The following is a 24,533-nucleotide window of genomic DNA, read 5'->3' on the forward strand; positions in this document are numbered from 1 at the left end:
AACCAATCAAAATTTCAAAAAAGTACCCAAAATTTAAACCCAACAAATGAAGAAACATAGTCCTTAATAGTCCGTATTCAATTTGCACTCTACTGTTCATTTCCATTTTGTAATTACATATTCAATATAAGTAAATGTAATGTGTGCCTATCTATAGAATTCATCACCTTTTCTATATTATCATATAAATCAAATCATTGAACAAAACTTAATAGTATTAAATATACATACAAAACAGCAGAGAAATAATTCTGCACTAGCTAGCCTTAGCAAAATTATTTTAATAACGTAAAACCAAGTAAATTCCTAATGACTAACGTTGGATTTCAATGGTTTATGTATTAGCTTAATGTCAATGGTCTATGGCTGACATACTATTGACATACAGTATTTATGAGCAAATTTTCTGATATTTCGTCGGCATTTCAGCCAATATAGAAAACTTTTACTGTCATGTAATATTCTAATATTATTTCAACCTCATATAAAAGTACCAGGATGTGTGTCACGCTAAAGATCTCGCTAACCGCTGGACCGATATGGTTTTCCTTAACATTGAAGTTTCTCATAGGTCCTAGGAAGGTTTATAACTATTTTTTACCACCACCACACTTCCAAGAGAAATCGTTTTTAGAAAAGTTTGAACTGAACCCCCCCAGCACCGAAAAAAATATCTTTTAAAAATTAAATGAAATTTAAGTTAAGCGTCCCCCCCCCTTCTATAAGCGCCCCTAGAGGCCTCAGGGGGGTGTATCTGCTAGTTATATCTAAAGTCTTGGACTAATTTCCATTAAACCTTTCTTGCTAAATTCTAAGAACTCCTTATTATTTCATTATCGCGCCTATTTCACAGCTAAGGCGATTAAATTTTTTTGGAGCCAATTGAATTAATCGATTTTTATCCAATTTAGACATTATTATACTTTGATTCACATGGAATTTTTAAAAGTAGTGAGATTTTTGTCTTTTAAGATCTCGGTAACCACTCAACCGATTACAGATAATTTTCCAAGAAAATTTAGCTTTTTTTAGCTTGGGCCATGGGTCAACAAAACTGGTTTAAATTTTATCATTTTTCATTTTATCATCCTCGGAAATCTGTCTGTAATACGAATCTAACCTTCAATACCCATGATGATATGAAAGATATGTATCAGTTTTAAATTTCATATAAAAAGCTAAGCTTTTTTTAAAACTGCCATAGAATAAGAAAATAAAAATTAGAACTTCAATAATGTACTTTTTTATAAGCTAAGATACTCTTTAATTCACTGTGTCTTTCAGTCTATGATTCTCTTACCAATGAGCACCCAGATATTCCTGGTCAATGAACAACTTCACTATAATTACCTTGGTTAGTAAGTTAGTGAGTTATGCATGCATGATAGTATACATATATATTCCTACTCTTTTCTAGCAACTCTATGACAAAGGGTAATGGTAACCATATACCTCAATACTTTGAGATGCTTATCATAAGTCACACAAAAAGGCCGATTTCTTTGTGTGTATCTGTGGGTGTGAGTATATGAGTGTATGTGTGTGTGTGTGTATTTGTGAGTGTGTGTGAGTGTGTGAACTGATCTATCGATATCAAAAACAAACAACAAACAAAAGATTAGATGGATGGGTTTTAAAATCAATCTGTTACTTAAGTATCACAGAGAAATAACAAGCCTTATAGCGTTGAATTTATACTGTAATACAATATTTAGATTTCTTTATGAAAGCTAAATATCAAAACAATTGTCAGGTGCTACTGTGTTTTTTAAATCAGCACCTTTTATAACAAATATATATCCCCATGACCTTTCATTATTTTTGTACTTTTCAATTTTAAACAAATTCATATGTTTAAAATTTTCTCTTTTTATATCTTATCAATCTTTTTTAATAGCAAAGCTACTCTATAATTCACTCTGTGTGTCCGTCAGTCATTCATTCCATAATGCAATGGGGTAAATGTGATTTCATTAACTGTTATTGAAGATAGATGGCTGAATTATTCAGTAAAGATTCATGCGCTTTTAGTATTTACATTTTGTCCGTCTGTAATATGACGCTATACATAGTTTTTTATATGGCTAAGAACCAGTTCTAATCCAATGGATATCAATAGGTTTTAAAGCCATACTAAAAATGTATTTCTTAATTTCTAAAATAAAAAAAAACTTACTTCTGGTCGACCCACCTTATCTTTTAGAGCAGCTTCGCATTTAAAAGTGCAATAATTTGAAGTAAAAAAAGCGTTGAAAATAATGTTTACAGTTGAAGTAGCCTATCTTATCTAATAGTTAAATACATAAATACCTCAACATTTTATCTTTACATTATATTGCCCAATTTTCACAAAAATAAGTAGCTTGATTTCTTATTTAACTAAATACTAGGCAGTGTATCCTTAAGATGACCGAAACAGCAGATTTTAAGGATTCAGTTTTTTAAAAGATTACTAATTTATTGGACCTTACACAAAAAGTGCCTTGTTGATCACCCCCCTTTCCTTCTTTATTTAAAGAAATAAATTGAAAACAAGTATAGGGTTGATTTTAGTTTTTTTGTTTATTTCTTTAGATCAGGTTAAGTTAGGCTATTTTGGGTACTGTATAGCCCCAAAGGGTTAGGGCATCGCATGAGAAAGGCCCCAAGGGGTTATACATATTAAGATAACTACCCCCTTTAATTACAATTTATTTTAAAGGGGGTAGGGGGTCACCAGACACTTTGTCTAAAAGCACCAAAATTCATTAACAAAAACTGAAATTAAGTATTTGAGAGCTAGTTTCCTGCGAATCATTTAAATTTAAGTGTAATTGACTAGGCGGAACATATGCACAGACTTTTTCTAATAAAAGAAGCTGCACTCATTATAAAACATGTATCAAGTTATTGAGTAACTTTAGACTAACTAAAAATAACAAAAAATCAGTTACTGCTTTATAGGTGGCCAAACATCTTTTTTAAGTTTCTTATCTGAACCAGGCGATAAAAGTTTGCTTTGAAGTAGCCTTTAGTTTAATTTTATCAGTTATAAAAAAGGGATTTTATTTATTACTTCGTTTGCTTTATTATAGGCGGTTGAATTCACGTTTGGTAGTAATGAAAAAATCATGTCTTCAAACATGTTCATGGGATCTTAATGGATAATAGACAATAAAGCCATACCCTAATCCAGATTTAATATAAGTAGCTTAATTTCTTAATCCAACGAATTTGAGCTCGTGTCTATAAAACTTTAATGACCAGTATAATTTACAGTCCATGGTCCCCTCCCTTCCAAATAAATTCCACCTTCAACGATTACCAATTGACCTCAGTGGATGGGCTAATTGAGATGAACAATCAAATTTTGATAAACAAAATTATCCCGTATGTAGAAATATAAGAAATTTAGAGGGCAGTATAAGTTATTGTCCATTGTCTTCTCCCTCTCTGAACTATAAATTATGACTTGTAGAGTAGCTTCGCGTTTTAAAAAGATAAATATTTTTTATTATAATTTGTTAAACACTGAAAGGATCCATTTTATTTTTTAATAACACACTTAGTATTAATTAAATTAAAACATATCTAACATAGTTATTTTTCGCATCGTATTATAGACAGCTTTCCGCGGATATAAAATGAAAAATTATAAGATTAGAACCAGTTTTGTTAAACCCGAGGCCAATGTTATGATTTTTACTTTATTATTCGTGGAAAATTGTAGGTAATGCGATGCTATGCAAGATTTTTCAATATGGCTGAGAACCGGTTCGAAGCCATACTGGAAAAATTATTTATTGTTTTTGATCATGAGATTCGACTTTTAATTAATATCAATACACAAAAAATATAAATTGGTGATTTAACATTTAATTTGGGTTATTTTTATATTTTTTCTATAATTATTAAACACATATTCTATCACAGATGTAAAACTTTTTCAATATTCTATAATTTATTAAGGAGGTTTATATTTTTTTATTAAATCTACTCTTTTTATGCCTTTTAGAAAAAAGGAATTTACTTTTTACTTCTTTCACAAATTTTTTTAAAAAATGTATAGCCTTTAGGGCCTACATTTCAAATTCCGAATGAAAACTGAACTTGTTTATTTAAATCACAATTAGGCTAAGATATAAAATAACTAAAAAAGTTAAATTTTTAAATTCACAAATTTAATTTTCTATATGAATGATTCTCTCTTCATTTTTCCTCTTTGCAGATAACTTCACTTTTGTCATGATTAATACCAAACTGGCTGCTTTTCTCACCGTTAAACACGCCGTTTTCACTGCCGCTGTTACCGTTCAGACAACGGATCATGTTCTCAATGTTTTTAATTTCACTAATACTGTTATTACCTGACTGGGTTAGGTGTAGGTTAGGGCTGAAATTCAACGGACTAGAAACTAACGGCGGCGTGTTTGATAGCGCCGATAACGGCGGCGAACCGCCGTGCTTTGCCGGTCGAACGGCTTCAAATGCTGACTTTAGATTGGCGGGTACATAGCTGTTATTCGGCGGCGAGGGACTGTTGACCGAATGAAATGTTGGATATGGCGAGAAACGGTGTGACATACCGCCGGAGGCGGTTAGCTTCAGTTTATCCGCCGCCATAGCGTGACTGGCGGATAGCAGTGACGTTAAAGGTGGATACCCGGGCGGGAAAAATGGCGATGAGTGGGTTGAGGTGGCGAGGGGGAACAAGAAAGGGTGCATGGGTAGTCTGGTGTGGGGATGTGGGAAGGCTGAGGGGTGCTGGGAGGTGACTAGATGGTGGTACAGCCCCAGGTACGGGTGGAAGGGTGGCGCTGGCGGTGGTGGGGTTAGGTTTTCTGAAAATAAAAAATAAAATTAGAATTGGTTTAATTTATTTAAAAAATAATATGTTACTAGATTGGCATCTTTGACTTGTAATGTATCGTTTTTAATATAATTTCTTTAAAGAATGTGCTATTAATAGATGTAGAATATACGTAGATATTATGACAGGGGAAAAATTGTCGTTAATTTAAATTGCTAGCATGAAACTAGTTTATTGGTCAATTCGTTTATCCAGTAGGAGGGGAGGGGATAGGGTAAGGGGAGTGAAAGGTGGAATCGTTATTTTAACCCGCTGCATGTTTCACTTTATTTGGGAATATGAAATCTGGTGTAAGATCCAATTATCAATATATCCATTTTACTACTAGAAACTAAAGTTATTACAACCCACCTGACTGAATACTATTAGAATTATCATTGCTGTCTGGACGGCGCTGATTCCCGCCATAATCATCCTTGTTATCGCTCCCGCCGTCGTCTGAAGTGTTACCGCTGCCGATTAACGAGCTCACGTCGAACCGCCGAACTTTTGGTTTAGTAAGCTCTTCTTTTAAACCTGCACAGAAAATAGTTGAATAAGATTTTTGTTCTTTAGAATCACTAAAGTGGCTTAAATGATAATCATGATTTTCAGGGAAGAGTGAAGAATAGTTAATTACCGCATCGTATTATAGACAGCTTTCTGTGGATATTTAAATTTACGATTTTTATTTTATCATTCGTGAAAAATTGTTTCTAATGCAATGCTATACATGAGTATTGCTGATAACTGGTTCTAATACAGCGGATTTGGTAGCTATACTGTAAAAATATAAATTTTTCTATTTATTTTCTATAGTATTACTTTTTTATCGTTTCATTCTATTTTTGAATTATTCATTTTAAATTCTCAAATTCATAATGTTTGTGTGTGTGTGTCTGTGTGTACCAAAAGATATCGCTAACCACTTAATCGATATTCTTCTCCATTACAGTGTAGTTTCTAATAGGTCTTGGGAAGGGTTATGACTATTCACACTCCAAAGAGAACTCACCCCTAGTAAAAATAAAACCCCTACCATCTTCCACCTCATGTGCCTCTAGGGTCGTAGCCTCTAGTATTAGCTGCGCTAAGAATTTGGCAAAACAAAATACTCATACAATTAAACTTTATTGTTTTTATCTAGCACGGACACACTTTCTAACATAGCATAAATATTTAAAAAGATATTGAAATTAGGGCAGGAATTTTAGAAGAAAGAGTTGTTGGTAATAAATATTTTAATGAAGGGTTAAAATTATGTCATTAATGGCTTTTTATTGCACGTGTGGCTTCACCCCAAGCTTTGAATCTGTCGGGTAAGCTTTCTTTAGGTTACTGGACAAAGTGTCTGAAAAATCAGCCATGTGACGTCATAAAATGAGAGAGATGAGAGAAGAAATGGGAAAGAAAACAACCAAAAAAGAGATGAATAATCCCTCATTTTTATGACGTCACATGGCTGATTTTTGAGACACTTTGTCCAGTTACTTTCTTTAGGTTTAATAGCTACATGTTCACGGGTTGGGAACCCTGTGCCGACTCTCAATCAGCCAATCGCGTCGGAAATATTAACACAACAAAGTAGCTGGAAAAGAGCAGTAAGCAATTTGTTAGCAGACGAAAAAGGTCCCCACCACTGGAACCAGGTAGTTGTCTGGGTTATACATCTATAGTTATACATTTATTCTTTATTCATGTGATTCAAAACTGGCCTTGAACCTGCCATGGGACATCAAAAAATATTTATGATTGTTCTAATACTAGTATAACTCTAATGTTAAATTATCAATTATGAAAGTAAAAGCATGAAACATTCCTCTGGTCATCTAAAAATATTAGAGTTAACCTTTTAGGTAGAGTTTTACCCACGATTTTTAACACAAAATACTTTTTTTTTATCAAATATGTTGATTTCCTTTAATTTGACTTATTAAATAGTAAGCTTTTAAATGAAATTAGAAAACTTCTATAAAATTAATCTATCATCTTATTGATAATTCCATTTTAGATTGGTCTAAAACTTTATAACTCTAGTATGAAAATATTTGCCTAAAAGCCCATGAAAATTGTAAAATCTTATAATGGCTACCAAATTGTTAATGCATTAAAGAGCGCAGATACTATATGGAATTATAATTAGATTAACCAAAATATCTTGTTTTTTTTACTAAAATCTATTTCATTTATCAAGTTTTGTGATATGATAAATTTCAATATTAATCTATGGTTTGATAATCAATATTTATAAACCACCACTGGACCTATGAGAAGCTTTACTGTCAATGAGGACCATATCGTTCCAGATTAGCGAGATTTTTCGTTGCAAACACACAGACAGGCAGACATCCTGTTACTATTATATAAGGAAAATCTACTGACCTAATAATGAATTATTATGTATCGTAGTTACATCAATCTTTGTCTCTCCGGGATCAGTTTTCTCCAGCTTGACCTCTAGCTCCTCTGGTGACCTCCTGGGTGTGGTAGAGTTGACCTCTGACCTCAGACTGGACCTATTCTCGCCCCCCGGGGAGGACAGGATGTCGTCTTCGATATCCTCGTTGCTGTTCTCTTTGGTTTCTAGATCTTCTAGGGGTCGGACTCTAGATAGATAGATAGATATATAGGTGATTAAATAGGTAGATAGATAGATAGATAGATAGATAGATAGATAGATAGATAAGAATATGTATAAATACGTAGATTGATTTATTGATTGATATATAAAAAGACATTTTATGGACGTAAAGAAAGATATATAGATATACTATATGTATATTGACTTGACATATAGATAGAAAAATAGAAATATAATAGATGTTTAGATAAATAAATAGACAGATAGATAGTTAGAAAACAGATAAAAAGAATAATTAATAGATGTATTGATACCTAAATAGTTAGTTCTAGGTGTATATAAAAGAGGAAAATTTGAGAGAAAAGATTGTTTCAAGAGTAATATTCCTTTAATTCAACACTCAAGTGAAGCAGGGAGGGAGGAGACATTGGACTTTTAGTACACTAGTCCCCCAAAGTTTTATAATAATGTTTTCTAATTCATTAGGGACTTTGGGGACTTTGTTAAAATTTTAATTGGTCGGTTCACTAAGTTGAGTGTCAAAACGTTTCAACCATTTATTATAATATACAGAAGGGGTAACTTTGTGTAACACCATTGGGGATGTACATAAATTTTTAGGTCATATTCTTATCCCTTTTGATCCCTGCAAGAGAAGGCATAAAGAAATATTGTATGCTTCTTATTTCTTGGAACTAATACAAATTGGCAGGATATTGGTAGCTGTCGATTGTCACACGCATGCGGATTTTGAGGCGAATGTTCATGCAAATATATTGCAAAATTTTGTAGAATTGGGCAGGGGTGGATTCTTAAAAACAAAATGTTTTATTATGTACAAATTTTCGAGTAATCTAAAGACGAGTGTTCTAAAATCATAAAAGGGTGACTAGCATATGATTTTATCCATTTTTTTTAGATTCTTAATAAAATTTTGGAAGATTTTTTACAAATAATGATTTTGGCGATTTGGCGACCACAGCCGTTTCAGCGATCATTAATTTTCTTAAGAATTCAACTCAGGATATTGGAAGCTAGCTGACAATTGTCACACATGAATCAAAACTTTAAAGAATATTGGGTATTATATTATGTGCACGTCATTAAAATAAAAAATCTAAATTTTTTTTCTAAATTAGAGTGAATACATTGTAGGTAATATAGGTAATACTTAGATTATAGAGTAGCTGCGCTCTACAAATAATTTAACTCACTTTTTATTAGATTTGCTGGCCCCCGTGTCTCTGAACCCCTTGGCAAAGGGGTTGTGGTTGATCTTTAGCTCGGTTATCTTTTCATTCTGATATGCGGTTACACCGATAAACTCACATTCCTACGAGTAGGTATAATTGTTGAAAATCTTTGCTTTAAAAAGTAAAAATTTCTTTCTCTTTTTCATTCTTTCTATCGTTATCTCTCTTTATCTCTCTTTATCTCTCTCTCCCCCCTCCTATCTCTCTCTCTTTCAATCTCTCTTCTTCTCTCTCTTTCAATCTCACTTTCTCTCTCTCTCTCTCTCTCTCTCTCTCTCTCTCTCTCTCTCTTTTAATCTCTTTTTCTCACTCTCTTTCTTTCTCTCTCTCTCTCTCTCTCTCTATCTGTTTCTCTATCTCTTTCCTTCTTTCTCTCTTGTTGTCTATTTCTTATTCTCTAAAAGATGTGGTTGAAGAATATGACTCATTAAATATCTATCTATCTGTCTCTCTATATCTAACTATCTACCTTGAAGACATAAGTTCTGAAAGTAGAGTAAGGTAGTTGAAGAATATCACTATATTACTATCTATCTATCAAACTGCCTATCTACTATAAATCTATCTATGTATATATCTACCTACCTTGAAAACATAAGTTCTGAAAGTGGACTAATCTAGTTGAAGAATATCTTTATAGTACTACCTATCTATCTGCCTATCTATCTATCTATCCATCTTTATATCAGTCTATTTATCTATCTTTCTATCTATCTACCTTGAAGACATAAGTTCTGAAAGTAGAGTAAGGTAGTTGAAGAATATCTTTATAGTACTACCTATCTATCTGCCTATCTATCTATCTTTCTATCTAAATACCTTGAAAACATAAGTTCTGAAAGTAGAGTAAGGTAGTTGAAGAATATCTTTATAGTACTACCTATCTATCTGTCTATATATCTATCTATATACATATATATATCTAACTGTCTATCTATCTATCTATCTACCTTGAAAACATAAGTTCTGAAAGTAGAGTAAGGTAGTTGAAGAATATCACTAAGTTACTACCTATACTAACTATCTATCCATCTTTATATCAGTCTATTTATCTATCTATATATCTATCTACCTTGAAAACATAAGTTCTGAAAGTAGAGTGAAGTAGTTGAAGTATATCATTATAGTACTACCTATCTATCTGTCTATCTAAATCTCTATCTATCTATCTAACTATCTATCTATCTAGATCTTTCTATCTACCTACCTTGAAAACATAAGTTCTGAAAGTAGAGTAAGGTAGTTAAAGAATATCTTTATAGTACTACCTATCTATCTGCCTATCTATATATTTATCTGTCTACCTATATATCTATATATGTATCTACCTACCTTGAAAACATAAGTTCTGAAAGTAGAGTAAGGTAGTTGAAGAATATCACTATATAACTATCTATCTATCTATCAAACTACCTGTCTATCTATCTATCTATATATCTACCTACCTTGAAAACATAAGTTCTGAAAGTAGAGTAAGGTAGTTGAAGAATATCTTTATAGTACTACCTATCTATCTGCCTATCTATATATCTATCTATCTATATATCTACCTACCTTGAAAACATAAGTTCTGAAAGTAGAGTAAGGTAGTTGAAGAATATCACTGGCTCTCACCAGATGGAACCTGGGCTGGTACTTGTGCATAGAATTCAGGATTGTCTAAAAAAAAGAAAAAAATGGTTAAAAAATATTTTCATTAAAAAATGCTTACTTTGATTAAAATATCTAATTTGCTCTGTATAATTTTCGCACCAAAATTTGTAAAATAAATTTAAGATGCGTCGCAACTCTATAATTCCCTCATCTCAATTTTTTCCCTTGTATTATTAATTGTAATCTATCCATTAATTTATTTATAAAACTACTAATTGTAACCTATCTATCTATTTATCCTTTAATCTATCTAACAAACATATTGCTTAAAACTTTGAATATTTTTATGCTTGTTTTATGTAAAACTGAACTAAATTTAGATATAAAGCATGCAATGAGGGAGAGAAAAATATTATTGAAAACTAGAATATAAGTTTGTATGTATGTGTATCCAGTAATATCTCTTAAACAGCTTTAAAGATGCATAGCAATGATACTAGATTAGTTGGTAGGGAGTAAGTACTACCGCCCCCCAATTCCTAGGATATGCTTAACAATCTATACTATAACATAAAGTAGTAAGGTTTTTCTTTGTCTAAATCTAAAGATCTCGGAAAGTGTAGGTCCGTATTAATTATTTTTTTTATAGGAAGCTTTGTAAATGTCTTGAGTTGCTTCTAGGCTGACCTCCTCCGTCCACCCCTAGAATCTAGGGACTAAGCAACTAGTTCTTAATAATATATATCCCTTCCCCCTCCCTACCATGTTTAAAGTTTAAGTATGGTCTTATACCATAATAAACGCCCTAGAAAAAAATGGTCTTACAAGCAGTAAAAATCAGTTAAACTCTAGGATAAGGATAGGAATAATTAGCTGAAAATATCAAGTAAAGTAAGTAAGGTTTTTCTGTCTGAAGCTTAAGAGATTTCAATAACTACTGAACTGATTGATTTCCCCTTTTTAGGAAGCTAAACCTAGATCTTTTAGGGGTGGTTTTAGGCCACTTTTATATCCTCTTCTTATTTACCTCTCTTAAAAAGATCCCTAAATGCTAGGAGCGCAACCGCTAGATATATAAATTTTTACTAAAAACAAATATTAGATAAATACCATTCAACTAAAACTAAACCATTAAACTAAAATTCATTATTTCTCCATTTTTTTTTTAAAGTACCCTTTCCCTGCTTGAAGTAAGGCCATGAAATCAATAAAATCTCCAAAATTGGAAGTAAAAATGATTCAATACCGAAATTTAAACAACATGATTTTTTCATTCAATATTTTTGGAATTACTCAATCGTGATACATTTATTTGAAATAATTGTACAAATTTAAATATTTGTATACTTTATTCAATAGATATTTATAAATATTATTGTTCTTCAACATAATTCAATTTATTCATCGTTTTATATATTTATCTATGATTATATCAATCATTCAATTTTTCAGGGATCTAAAATGATAAAAAACAATAACCGATAAATGAACTACATCCATAATGATGATACCCAAATTAGCCCCCTCTGTAGATTATAATTAGTTGTTGAAGCGTTTGGACACTTGACTTAATGGCCCAACCAATAAAAATCATATATTAGTCCCCAAAGTTTTTAGGCCATGGAATAGTAAAACGTTATCATAAAACCTTGAGGACTACTGTAATATCCCCTTTCTCTCAGCCATTTATTCTTCTATTAATCTATTAACTTATTGCAATATCAATCTATTTCTCTATGATCTACTTATCAACAAATCTAATAATTGATCAATACAAGTATTGATCTACCAATAAATAAATCTATCAATCAATCTGTCTATCTATCTATCAAAATAATGTCATTTGTTTATGAAAATCTTGGCCTCTCTGTTGAGAAGTTAATAACTCAATCAGATATAGTTTAGAAATGATACAATAATAACCTAGCAGGCATCGATACAACCTTGGGGCCATTCTTTTTACCAGCAGGGTAGGTAGGGGCAATTTTGGTATTCATAAAGAAACAAATCAAGTAACATTTAGAAGGGATCTTGATGGATAAGAGAATGGATGATAAATTGATGTACATAATAGACCACCGATTATGATAAACAAAATTATTGATGGAAAGATTTGTAGGACTCTACTACCAGTCCAAATTTAATGAAAGTACCCATAGTTTTAAGCCCTCCCTCCCTGAGCATAAGGACATTTGTTGGTACAGAGCAGGTTTTATGCTATTAGATTATCCCTTCACTTAACCACCACTTAATTGTTTAACAAAGGTTTAGAAGAAGAACTAAAGGGAAGCTTAGTATTGGTCCAGGGCAGGTTTTAGACTATAAGATTATCCCATATCTATTGCCCCACTCCACCCTATTTACAAATGTTGAAAAGAAATTACTTAAGGGCAGATTTTATGCTATAAAATTATCCTACATCAATTGCTCTATTCTACCCTAGTAACAAATGTTAACAAGAAGTTACAAGAATGTGTTCAAATGTGGGAGGGCTTGAAATTCGAATTGACATGGTGTTCCTTCAAAACCCAAACTTTTCCACCAATAAAAATTATCAGAAAAACAAGCTTAATTTTTTTGTCAAATAGTATGCTTTTAATGATATTTTTCAAATCTAGTTAAGTTTTATAATAGCGTTTTCTTATTCGTTGGCTTAACAACCTTGGGTACCTTAATTAAATTTTGATTGGTCGGTTGATTTAGAAGAGTGTCCAAACGTTTCAATCACTAATTTTAATCTAAAGAAGGAGTAATTTTGTGTATTATCATTGGGAATGTCTTATCCCTTTAGATCCCTTCATTTTTTACCCAATGCATTCCAGTTGGGTTGTTTGGACACCTATTGACACTGTGAACCCCATGGTTATAACACGATTCTAGTTACACTGTGTGGACACCTATTGACACTGTGAACCCCATGGTTATAACACGATTCGGCCAATTGTGCCTCCAGCAAATGTTTACACACGATCTTTAGATAGATAGGCGTCCAAACAATACTGCAAATGTTACAATCACATTTATTAGAAGTTTGTTTTAGCTTAAATATTATTGAATTATATATATTGATTAAAATTAATGGTGGAAAAGTTAAGACATTTCTAGTTTATACCAACCAATCATGATTTCATAAAAGTACCCAAAGTTTTCAAGCCAACAAATGATGTATTTATAAAACATTGAGTACCTGTAAATGTCTACTCTCTCCATGGTTTTTATTATTAGTTTTAATTAAAGCTTTTCACTGCGATTAAAATGTGCTATTTTTCATTTATGGTGGATTTTAAAGCACACTTCTTAGATATAGAATCTAGATAATTACAATAATACAAACATATACAAATATACTAACATTTGACTAATGTTATATAGAGTGTTTTTAAAAGCGAATCTTTTCTATAATTAGGGTCGGTCCGTCCGTCCGTCACAGAGAGTTAGCTTTTTTCGTTAATTTAGAATTGTCATATCGATTCCAAACTTTGCATGATGATTCCTGTAGTAGTTTTGTTAACCTCTAAGGTTCGAAGGCCCAGGCTAACAAAACTGGTTATAATTCTATTATTTTTATTCTTGGAAAATTGTCTAAAATAAGATGCTATACATGATTTTTCAGTATGGCTGAGAACCGGTTCTAATTAATTAGGATTAAATTAAATTTTAGATGAAATAATCCAATTAGCAAAAAACTTCCAAGAACTTAAACTCTGAACTTTGTCTATTTCAACACACACACAGTCACACATACACACACACATAAATGGATGGACAAAAAGCAATAGTAAAATTACACGGCATAGATTTATTACATATTACACATATCCACTTACAGAGGAGGCTATTCTGAAAACAATATTGCTTGAATCGATATATTATTACATGGATATTGTACCAGATTTTTATATAATCTAATAAAGTGATAGTCGCAGCTGGCTAAAATAACGATGCCCCCCTTACAAGCTCTTTACCCCATTCCCTCCCCTTCTACTGGATGACCGAACGGACCAATAAATGAGGTCAATATTAGCAAGCCAAATATTCATTATTGCTAAAAACAAAGTTTTAAATAATTACACTTTCATATTCTATTATAATTATAGATGCTCCTACAGAATACTAAAAAACCTATTGCATATTGAATTCTACCATTGCTCATTTGATGTAAGTAAGTCTACTTAAACGTCATAACGTTGGAAATATAAAAAAAAATAATTGACAATTTTCTAGAAGACGAAAAAGGGCCTCCACCACGTGGGAAAGGTGTCAGGATTATACATCTTTTCTTATATTCATATCTTATGATTCATATTTGATACCTCTATAATGAACAAAATTTAAAAAAGTTTAACGTGACATAAGCAAACATCGTTTTTCATCCAAACACTAGATGTTCTTCTCTAACAGTAACTTGAAGAGAAACGGGGGATGAAAATAATGGAGGATAATTCTTCTCCTAAATTTCTCAATTATCCTGCGGGGTAGGGGGTAAGGGGGTGTTTACACCCCAAAAACATATCCTGCACGCCAATGCCTAAGATACACATAAGGAACTCTAAAATTCAATATTGTATTAAATTTCAGAGTAGAAAAAAAACAGAATGGCCATTTAGACCATCTAAAACCGACTGGAACGACTCCATAAAATCTCACAAAAAAAGTCCATGGTAAAGGAAATCTGATACTTTTAATTATATTTGTAGACAGATAGGCTGATTTATTTTAGTGCGATGTTTCAAGCTGATAGGCTACTGTTCTTTCAGATTAGATTTAGTAAAAAAGTATACTAAAGTATTAAGATGTCTATGTGTTTAATTTATAATAACGTATAGGCTTCTAGAGGCCTCTAGAGCCACATGGGCGAGGATGAAGTAAATAGACCCTCCACTTTTTATTTTTAAGTAAAAGTTTTTAAAAAATCTGGGGTAACTTTCTTCTAGGGGCGGTTTCTCTTGGGAGATTGGAGGTACCCTACCCTACAATATTTTTTAAAACTTCTTTGTATCTATAAGCGACTTAATTTCAAAAGAGGACCATATCGGTTAGGTAACCTGTTAAATGAAAGTCAATTTAATAAAATTTCTCAATTACAAAAAATAATTATTTGAAATGTTTTGTTTGTACATTATAAAATTTTCTAGTAATAAAAGAAACATTAGAACTAATTACACCCATCAATTGTCACTAATTAAAATTAAATTTGACAATCAGAAACCAAAATCGAAGCCGCAACCACCGGCGGCAGCGGCTAATTTCGCCAGCAAATACGGCGTGAAATCATGGTTAGGCAGCCGCCAAATTTCCTTCCCTATTTTAGACATATTAGATTTAGACTAATCACAAATAAGTAAATTTTAAAAAGTCTAAAATATATTGTAATGAAATTCTTTATTATAAAAAAAGACAAGAAACTTACTGCTGCTATGAACGGCGCTCTTTTTAATAGTTAGATTTAGGGAGACGTCTAAGGGTGTGGGTAAAGGGGTGTTTATAGGGGTGAATCCTCTAATTTTACCCCCCATTAAGAATTTTATAAAAATGCATAAGATTAACCCCCTCGAACCTTTGAAACCATTAATTTTTCTCCTTAAAATAAAAGGCTTGAACGTCCCTGGAAGGGAGGGAAGAGGTACGGTATTGCATGGCGTGCATTAGAGTTTTTGTATGTATAAAGTTAACTCTATTGTCGCAATTAAGCCACAGAGACTAAAGTGATTATTTGAAGCCTGATGTGTGAAATAATCACTTAATTACTTTGAAATAAATAGATAGATAGATAGCTGGATATATCCGTTAATGTATATTATATCAATCTAAATTCTATTTTTTTATGATAAATTTATAAATTATTAAATTAAAACTGTCAATTGAGACAAAATGTGCTACGTTTGTAAGTACAATATCTAGCATTTGATTTGATGACAGAAAATCAACAGAATTTAAATACAGAGGTGGATTATTTTTTTTAATAGAGTCGCTGAATCGCTGCCTCGCCAAATTGTTTTTTGATAAAAATCCTCCAAAATCACATAGAAAATCTACAAAATTTAAATAAAATCTTATGGCAATAACTCTTCTATGCTCGTAAGGCAGCGATGCAGCGACCCTAATATTTTTAAAGAATCCACCTTAGTTTAATTAATAAAACTACTTGGTGTGAATAAGTTTTTATCCTGTTGTCATATCCTTGAACGTGTAGAGAATTTGAGAACATGAACATTGTGAAATTTAATTATTTGGCAAAATTTTCAATTTTCTTGCAAATGTTTGCTGAAAGTTCGATACTTAAAATTTGTTAAAAGTTATTTTGCTAAAAGAATGGAACAGTGGAACAATATATTACATTACTTTAGTATATTTTTTTAAAAATATACTATTGAATTCTGCCTAATCATCGAATTCAAGCTTTTAAAGGATCTAAAACCATCTGCTATACTAACCATACCATGCATTATAATGATAAACCACTTCTGTAGCTTTTTAAAGTATTGGGCCATTGTCTGCGTGAAATTGTGATTAATTGATAACAAAACATATCACACTAGAAATTTTATTAAAGTTGACGCTTTTCTACAATTAGTCTGTATGCGTCAATTACAAGGCGGTTGAAAATTGCTTTAAAATTGTTTGTTGTCACCATTTTTTATGTCAATAACAATTTTAATGTAATGAAGGCTAATTTGAATACGTAAAGAAGCTAAAGGCTAAAGGGGAAAATTGTCGTCAATTTAGCTAACATGGACATCTAATATTGGTCAGTTCGTTCATACATTACGAGGGACTAGGGTAAAAGGGATAGATGATGCTAAAAGTTGGATTTTGGATTTTACGATCCCTGTTCTCAGCAACCAAATGATGACATATTACTAAAGCATAATTTTTCATAATTTTACACATTATAAATTAATTTCAAAACTACATTGCCAACTTTTTTCATCCACATTTTTTTTCATAGTATAGAAAAGTAGGTATTTTTGGTAATAAATTAATATATTTTTACATTTGTTTTTATTTAGGTACTATATAGTGATAAGCCGCCGTTTGTAAAAAGAAGAGAAATTGACTCCAAATTAATACTTTTTTGGTTTATCAATGTCATTTTGTTCATAGAAGAGAACTTATTCTACTAATGGAGTAGATTGGCATCTGCTACTTTTTTCATGACCCCAAAGCTCAATCAAAAGCAAAAAAGTGTGTGTAAGTTTGTGTAGTATAGAATCTCGCTAACCGTTGAACGGATATGGTTCTCCTTTACAGTGATGCTTCTCATATATTTTAAGAAGGATTAAAACTATTTTATAAGAGGGTAACACCAACCTCCTTTGCGAAATCTAACCTAGAAAAATATATTTTGTAGAGATGACCCCCCCCCCCCTTTCCATTAAACCGAGTACCCCAAGAGACCTATAAGGGCGTAGCCGCAAGTAGATATATACAAGAATACAGGTAATTTTATAAACAAAATTTGGTAAAAAATATTAGAATATTCGGAGCACCCATCTCTATCCCTGGTTTGAAACCCCCTGGTGGGTATGTCCAAACATAGATTAATAGGAGAATATTCGGAGCACCATCCCCCCATCCCTGGTTTGAAACCCCCTGGTGGGTATGTCCAAACATAGATTAATAGGAGAATATTCGGAGCACCATCCCTCCATCCCAGGTTTGAAACCCCCTGCTGGGTATGTCCAAACATAGATTAATAGAAGAATATTCGGAGCACCATCCCTCCATCCCTGGTTTGAAACCCCCTGGTGGGTATGTCCAAACATAGATTAATAGGAGAATATTCGGAGCACCATCCCCCCATCCCTGGTTTGAAACCCCCTGGTGGGTATGTCCAAACATAGATTAATAGGAGAATATTCGGAGCACCATCCCTCCATCCCAGGTTTGAAACCCCCTGCTGGGTATGTCCAAACATAGATTAATAGAAGAATATTCGGAGCACCATCCCTCCATCCCTGGTTTGAAACCCCCTGGTGGGTATGTCCAAACATAGATTAATAGGAGAATATTCGGAGCACCATCCCCCCATCCCTGGTTTGAAACCCCCTGGTGGGTATGTCCAAACATAGATTAATAGGAGAATATTCGGAGCACCATCCCTCCATCCCAGGTTTGAAACCCCCTGCTGGGTATGTCCAAACATAGATTAATAGAAGAATATTCGGAGCACCATCCCTCCATCCCTGGTTTGAAACCCCCTGGTGGGTATGTCATTGTCCAAACATAGATTAATAGGAGAATATTCGGAGCACCATCCCCCCATCCCTGGTTTGAAACCCCCTGGTGGGTATGTCCAAACATAGATTAATAGGAGAATATTCGGAGCACCATCCCTCCATCCCTGGTTTGAAACCCCCTGGTGGGTATGTCCAAACATAGATTAATAGGAGAATATTCGGAGCACCATCCCTTCATCCCAGGTTTGAAACCCTCTGGTGGGTATGTCCAAACATAGATTAATAGGAGAATATTCGGAGCACCATCCCTCCATCCCTGGTTTGAAACCCCCTGGTGGGTATGTCCAAACATAGATTAATAGGAGAATATTCGGAGCACCCTCCCCCCATCCCTGGTTTGAAACCCCCTGGTGGGTATGTCCAAACATAGATTAATATTAGAATATTCGGAGCACCATCCCTCCATCCGTGGTTTGAAACCCCCTGGTGGGTATGTCCAAACATAGATTAATAGGAGAATATTCGGAGCACCATCCCTCCATCCGTGGTTTGAAACCCCCTGTTGTGTATGTCCAAACATAGATTAATAGGAGAATATTCGGAGCACCATCCCTCCATCCCTGGTTTGAAACCCCCTGGCGGGTATGTCCAAACATAGATTAATAGGAGAATATTCGGAGCACCATCCCTCCATCCCTGGTTTGAAACCCCCTGCTGGGTATGTCCAAACATAGATTAATAGGAGAATATTCGGAGCACCATCCCTCCATCCCTGGTTTGAAACCCCCTGGCGGGTATGTCCAAACATAGATTAATAGGAGAATATTCGGAGCACCATCCCTCCATCCCAGGTTTGAAACCCCCTGCTGGGTATGTCCAAACATAGATTAATAGGAGAATATTCGGAGCACCATCCCTCCATCCCTGGTTTGAAACCCCCTGGTGGGTATGTCCAAACATAGATTAATAGGAGAATATTCGGAGCACCCTCCCCCCATCCCTGGTTTGAAACCCCCTGGTGGGTATGTCCAAACATAGATTAATATTAGAATATTCGGAGCACCATCCCTCCATCCGTGGTTTGAAACCCCCTGGTGGGTATGTCCAAACATAGATTAATAGGAGAATATTCGGAGCACCATCCCTCCATCCGTGGTTTGAAACCCCCTGTTGTGTATGTCCAAACATAGATTAATAGGAGAATATTCGGAGCACCATCCCTCCATCCCTGGTTTGAAACCCCCTGGCGGGTATGTCCAAACATAGATTAATAGGAGAATATTCGGAGCACCATCCCTCCATCCCTGGTTTGAAACCCCCTGCTGGGTATGTCCAAACATAGATTAATAGGAGAATATTCGGAGCACCATCCCTCCATCCGTGGTTTGAAACCCCCTGGTGGGTATGTCCAAACATAGATTAATAGTGCATAAGAGGCGGACTGAATTAAGACATTAAAATTCAATACACCATAGATATATGTAGATAGATAGATGGATATATTTGTAGATAGATAGATAGTAAATAAGACATTAAAATTCAAAACGCCAACTGAACATTAACCAGAAAATGAATGGCGATACGTTTGTTTTAAACATCAAAAATATTGAACTAGTGTATATAGGATATAAAAGGATATATTGACAGGGGAAATGTGTCGTCAATTTAGCTTGCTAATATTTAACTCATTTATTGGTCAGTTTGTTAATCCAGTAGGAGGAGTCTGGAGAGTGGATGGGACAAAGTGGGTGGATCCGCCGTATTTTAGAGTATTACTTTATCAGAGGACATGAAAACCTAGTGTAACATAGAAGTAATAATATATCGATTGCTCTAATATCATTTAGAGACTTACAGGTTGGCTTTTAAAATCCATTTGTTGGACCAAATTTTTGTCTTTATTATTTTTTGCTATTTTTGTGGTTCTTCTTTTTTTTGTAAAAACACTACCACACTCTATTTGTAAAAGTAAATCACCTCTTATTCTAAAAGATGCCGGATTTTTAAGCCTAAAAAAGTTACCAAAATTTGAGAATCCCTAAGAACTATAATATCTATAGAACAAAGTATAGTATATTTTGTCAATAAATCACCCATTACGTCTTTTTTTGTAAAACATTTATTTCTTTTTTAAAACATGCATATTTAAAAATTTTTAGGTTAAATTTTTCTACAATGTTTCTTGCATAGAAATATGTATCGCCATAATTCAAACCAAAAATGATGCAGGGATATGCAACATGAAGAAAAACTAATGAACATTTGTTCGAAAATTAGTAAAAGATGCAAAAATAGTTTTCAAAAGAAACTGTTAGAATTAGTTGTAAGAAAAGTTAGAAGGAATTTTTTTCTTTAGTTGTCGTTTCCCTGAAAGAAAAATATGGAAGAACTGAGACAAAAGTTTTTAAAAATATGAAATATGAAAAGTGTGTAACAACTGAAGTTATATATTTGTTATGTTTCTTAGAGAAAGATTTTAAAGCATAAAGAGATTTTTAGATCACAAACACTAAGGATCATAAGGGAAAAGAAAATGGACGATAAAATGATGTTCAATCTCCAACGAAGGTGAACAAAATTACCCCTTCTATAAATCAAAACTATTAAAAAAGTAGGGAAATCGACCAATCACAAATCAATAAAGTACCTAAAAGTTTTTAAGTCAACGAATAAGAAAAAGTTTTTTGAACTTTTGGTATCAGTTTAATTTACAGTGCCCTCCCTCCCTAGATTTTTAATGTTTGAACAATGATAAACTGGACTTAGAACTTGCCAAGAAAAACCATTAGGATATCTATCTATCTAGTCAACAAATAAGAAAACTTTGGGGACTAGTGTAATAAACATCCCAATATCCCCTCCCTCCCTGCATTCCTGCGGAATTGAATGAACAACCCTGACTTGAGGATTTGAATAATATTTGAACAATGATAAACTGGACTTAGAACTTGCCAAAAAAAACATTAAGATATCTATCTATCTATCTATGTATTTTGTCGCCCTCTTAACATACATCTTTTAAAGGATATCATTTATTTATTTATGTTTCTATATAGTTTTCTGATGTTCTAATTAAATCAACCGATCTCTTTGATATATCAATAATATACTTTTTAAAAGTTACATGGTCAAAATTTAAGTTACTTTGACTTATTTTTGTACATATATTTGTTTGCAATTTGCATTTGACTGAAACAAAAGATTTTGTGCTTTTTTGGATCAAATATGTGAAAGGGTAGCCCTGCATGGCTACAACTCCCTGTAGGGATTCGGAACAGAGTTTTTTTTAGTAACGAAGCTACTCTATATAGATCACTTTGTCTGTCCGTCAGTCCGTCCGTCCGTAACGCTATTGGGGAAATGGGATTTACTCAGCTCCTATACAAGATAGCATTCTGAAATTTTTTGACAATATTCTCATCATTATAGAGCACAATTAACTGTAAAACATCAATAGCGGTCGGACAGCTTTTTAGCAGGTTTTAGGCTATTTTTAAATTTTCCACATTTTCCCCCATATCTTTGGTGTTTATGGTCCGATTTTCAAAATTTTTAGTTGTAGTTGTTTGAAGAAAACAACTATGAAGGTCAGACTGACTTTTTGCAGGTTTTTGGCTATTTTATGTTTTTACATTTTCCCCCATAACTTTGGTGTTTTTAGTCTGATTTTCAAAAAATTTTCAGTTAAAGATATCAAAATAAAATTTCCCGTCGTTTGAAGAAAACAACAATGACGGTCAGTCCAATCCACGAATTTTTGTGCTTTGCTACTTATGGATGTTGTCATCCATGTTAGGTTATAAATTATAGGGGAGGAAGGTATGTGATCCTCTCGTACATCTATGTTGTTATATGTATATGATGTATATAGTTGCATATTTCTACTCCAACTATTTAATTTGAAATGGTATTAATGATAGAGTAATAAAGATACCAGGGGCGTACATAGAATTGAGTTGGGTTGTGTGATTCTCCCTTAAAAAATCAATTTACAGAAAGGAAGGGAACAATTCTTGTTAGAGTAAATGTTAACGGCTACCAAAGTCAAAATTCTACGCATGGACTTTTAGGGGAAGATTCATTGACTGTCATATGCCTGTTCTTTAAGAATTATTTTGAATTTTTAAAAAGAAGTTTGTACTAAAATATTTTTTCTATTCTAGGTGGAGGGGGGTGTTACAACCCACTTAATTTCCCCTCTGGAAAAATACCTATTTCTGAGCTCCATGGCAAATCCCAAGTTTTATAGGTTTATTGCTTCACTCTACTCTACCATAGAACCTAGATGTTCTTGTAATGTAGTAAATTTTTTTTAAAAAGAACAGATTAGCTTTTTGAAAAGTTTCAAATTTTCACGGATTTTCATGATACTTCCGTGCAACAATTTACTGTTCTTCTTTATCTATTGTAATATAGTTAATGTTTCAATACTTGTTTGCTATTTGTTTTAAACCTATCTATTTAGCTATATCATTAAACTTTTTTTAGCTGAAATATATGACAACTTTATAGTGTATATACAAGAGACCTGTTTAAAAGTAAGAATGAGAAAATTTACAATTTTAAAGGCGAGAAACAACACAAGAGTAAACACTAGAAAGATAGATAATAATTTAGATAGATTGATAGTAAAGTAGATAGATAGTAAGGTAGATAATCAGATAGATAGATAAAGAAAAATCAAGAATCTCAAGGGATGGAACAATCGTAGATAATGTACATTGTACACCACCAATTATGATAAAAAAAATATCAAATGAATCAGATTAGAATTATTAGTCGAAAAGTTTGTACACTGTTACTTTGTACAACCCAATCAAAGTATAATCTTACCAGCCAAAGTTTATTTCAAGCTAACGAATGGCGGAACGAGTGAGACTAGATAGTTGAATAGATAGATAGATAGACATTATGAAGAATAAAACAGACTTTATTTAAACAATATACAAAATTAAACTATGGGACCCAAAAATAAGGTTTTTACTTAATTTTCCCTTTCGCAGTAAATTATGCCTTTTTTCCCTGTAAACATTTTCAACTGAATAAAGAAATTCCCTAAATAATAATATATAAAATGGCATATGTTACTGCAAAGACTTAAATAAAACATGTTGCCTTTAAACTAAACTAAAATAGTTATTTATCGCATCGTATTATAGACAGCTTTCTGCGGAAATTAAAATCGAAAATTATTAGATTAAAACCAGTTTTGTTAGCTTGAGAAGCCGAAGGTCTGGCCTGACAAAACTGGTATTAAATTTATGATTTTTGTTGTGATATTTGTATAAAATTGTCTTTAATACGATGCAATACATGATTTTTCCGTATGTCTGAGAACCGGTTCTAATCCAGCGGATATTAATCGGTTTCGAAGCCATACTGGAAAACATATTGTCCCAATGCTTACAGGGAATGTTTGTTTATAGGCTTTTAGAAGAAAAATGCCTATAATAGAAAAATACTGTTAAAATAAACACAAAACTTAATTAAGATAGATGAACTGTTAATTACGTGTATTGTACCTAAATGTTTTCAAATACAGGCTTTTTACAGCGTTTTCTGAGCCTGGGAAAAAATTAAATTATTGTTTAGGCTTGTTAGGGATATATTTAAATTTGCCATTATTACAGAATATGTTCTGTTAGTCTATCTAGCTTTCTAAATTTTCATCTATTTATAACTGTCTTTTTATCTATCTGTTTAAATATCTTTCTGTCCAAATAATATATCTATCCATTTATCTATCTATCTATCCAGAGACAGAGGGGACAATGGGCTGTTAATGTAATAGTCATCAAATTAAATAGTAATAATAATTATAGTTTAGGGACTTTAGTCAATTTTGATTGGTTGGTTCATTAAGTTGAGTGTCTAAAAGTTTCAACCACTAATTGTAATCTACAAAAGGGGTAATTCTGTGTATCAACATTGGGGATGTAATAGTACATCAGTTTATCGGCCATTGTCCTATCCCTTATATCTATCTGTTAGTCCAATTATTTTAGTTTTGGAAATAGATTTGATAAGACACTTTCTATCTATCCATTTGTCTATCTATCTAAATTTATGTCCACCTAACTATTTATCTATCTGTCTAT

At 32.8% G+C, this 24,533-nt stretch overlaps 1 protein-coding gene across 1 annotated transcript in view; it reads right to left on the reverse strand.

The window, feature by feature from the left end:
* Positions 1-3,484: 3,484 nt before the first annotated feature.
* Positions 3,485-24,533, reverse strand: part of LOC145314606 (uncharacterized) — a 65,428-nt gene continuing 44,379 nt past the window's right edge. Inside the window, exons 6-10 of the mRNA XM_080154596.1 lie at positions 10,217-10,321; positions 8,624-8,742; positions 7,211-7,434; positions 5,201-5,365; positions 3,485-4,820 (exon numbers count right to left, since the gene is read on the reverse strand). Of these exons, the coding sequence (XP_080010722.1) occupies positions 4,189-4,820; positions 5,201-5,365; positions 7,211-7,434; positions 8,624-8,742; positions 10,217-10,321 (1,245 nt within the window). The 3' untranslated portion in view covers positions 3,485-4,188. The remainder of the gene's footprint in view (positions 4,821-5,200; positions 5,366-7,210; positions 7,435-8,623; positions 8,743-10,216; positions 10,322-24,533) is intronic.

This window comes from Acartia tonsa, chromosome 3 (genome assembly GCF_053477335.1).
Source record: "Acartia tonsa isolate MP-2025a chromosome 3, ASM5347733v1, whole genome shotgun sequence".
Lineage (NCBI taxonomy): Eukaryota > Metazoa > Arthropoda > Copepoda > Calanoida > Acartiidae > Acartia > Acartia tonsa.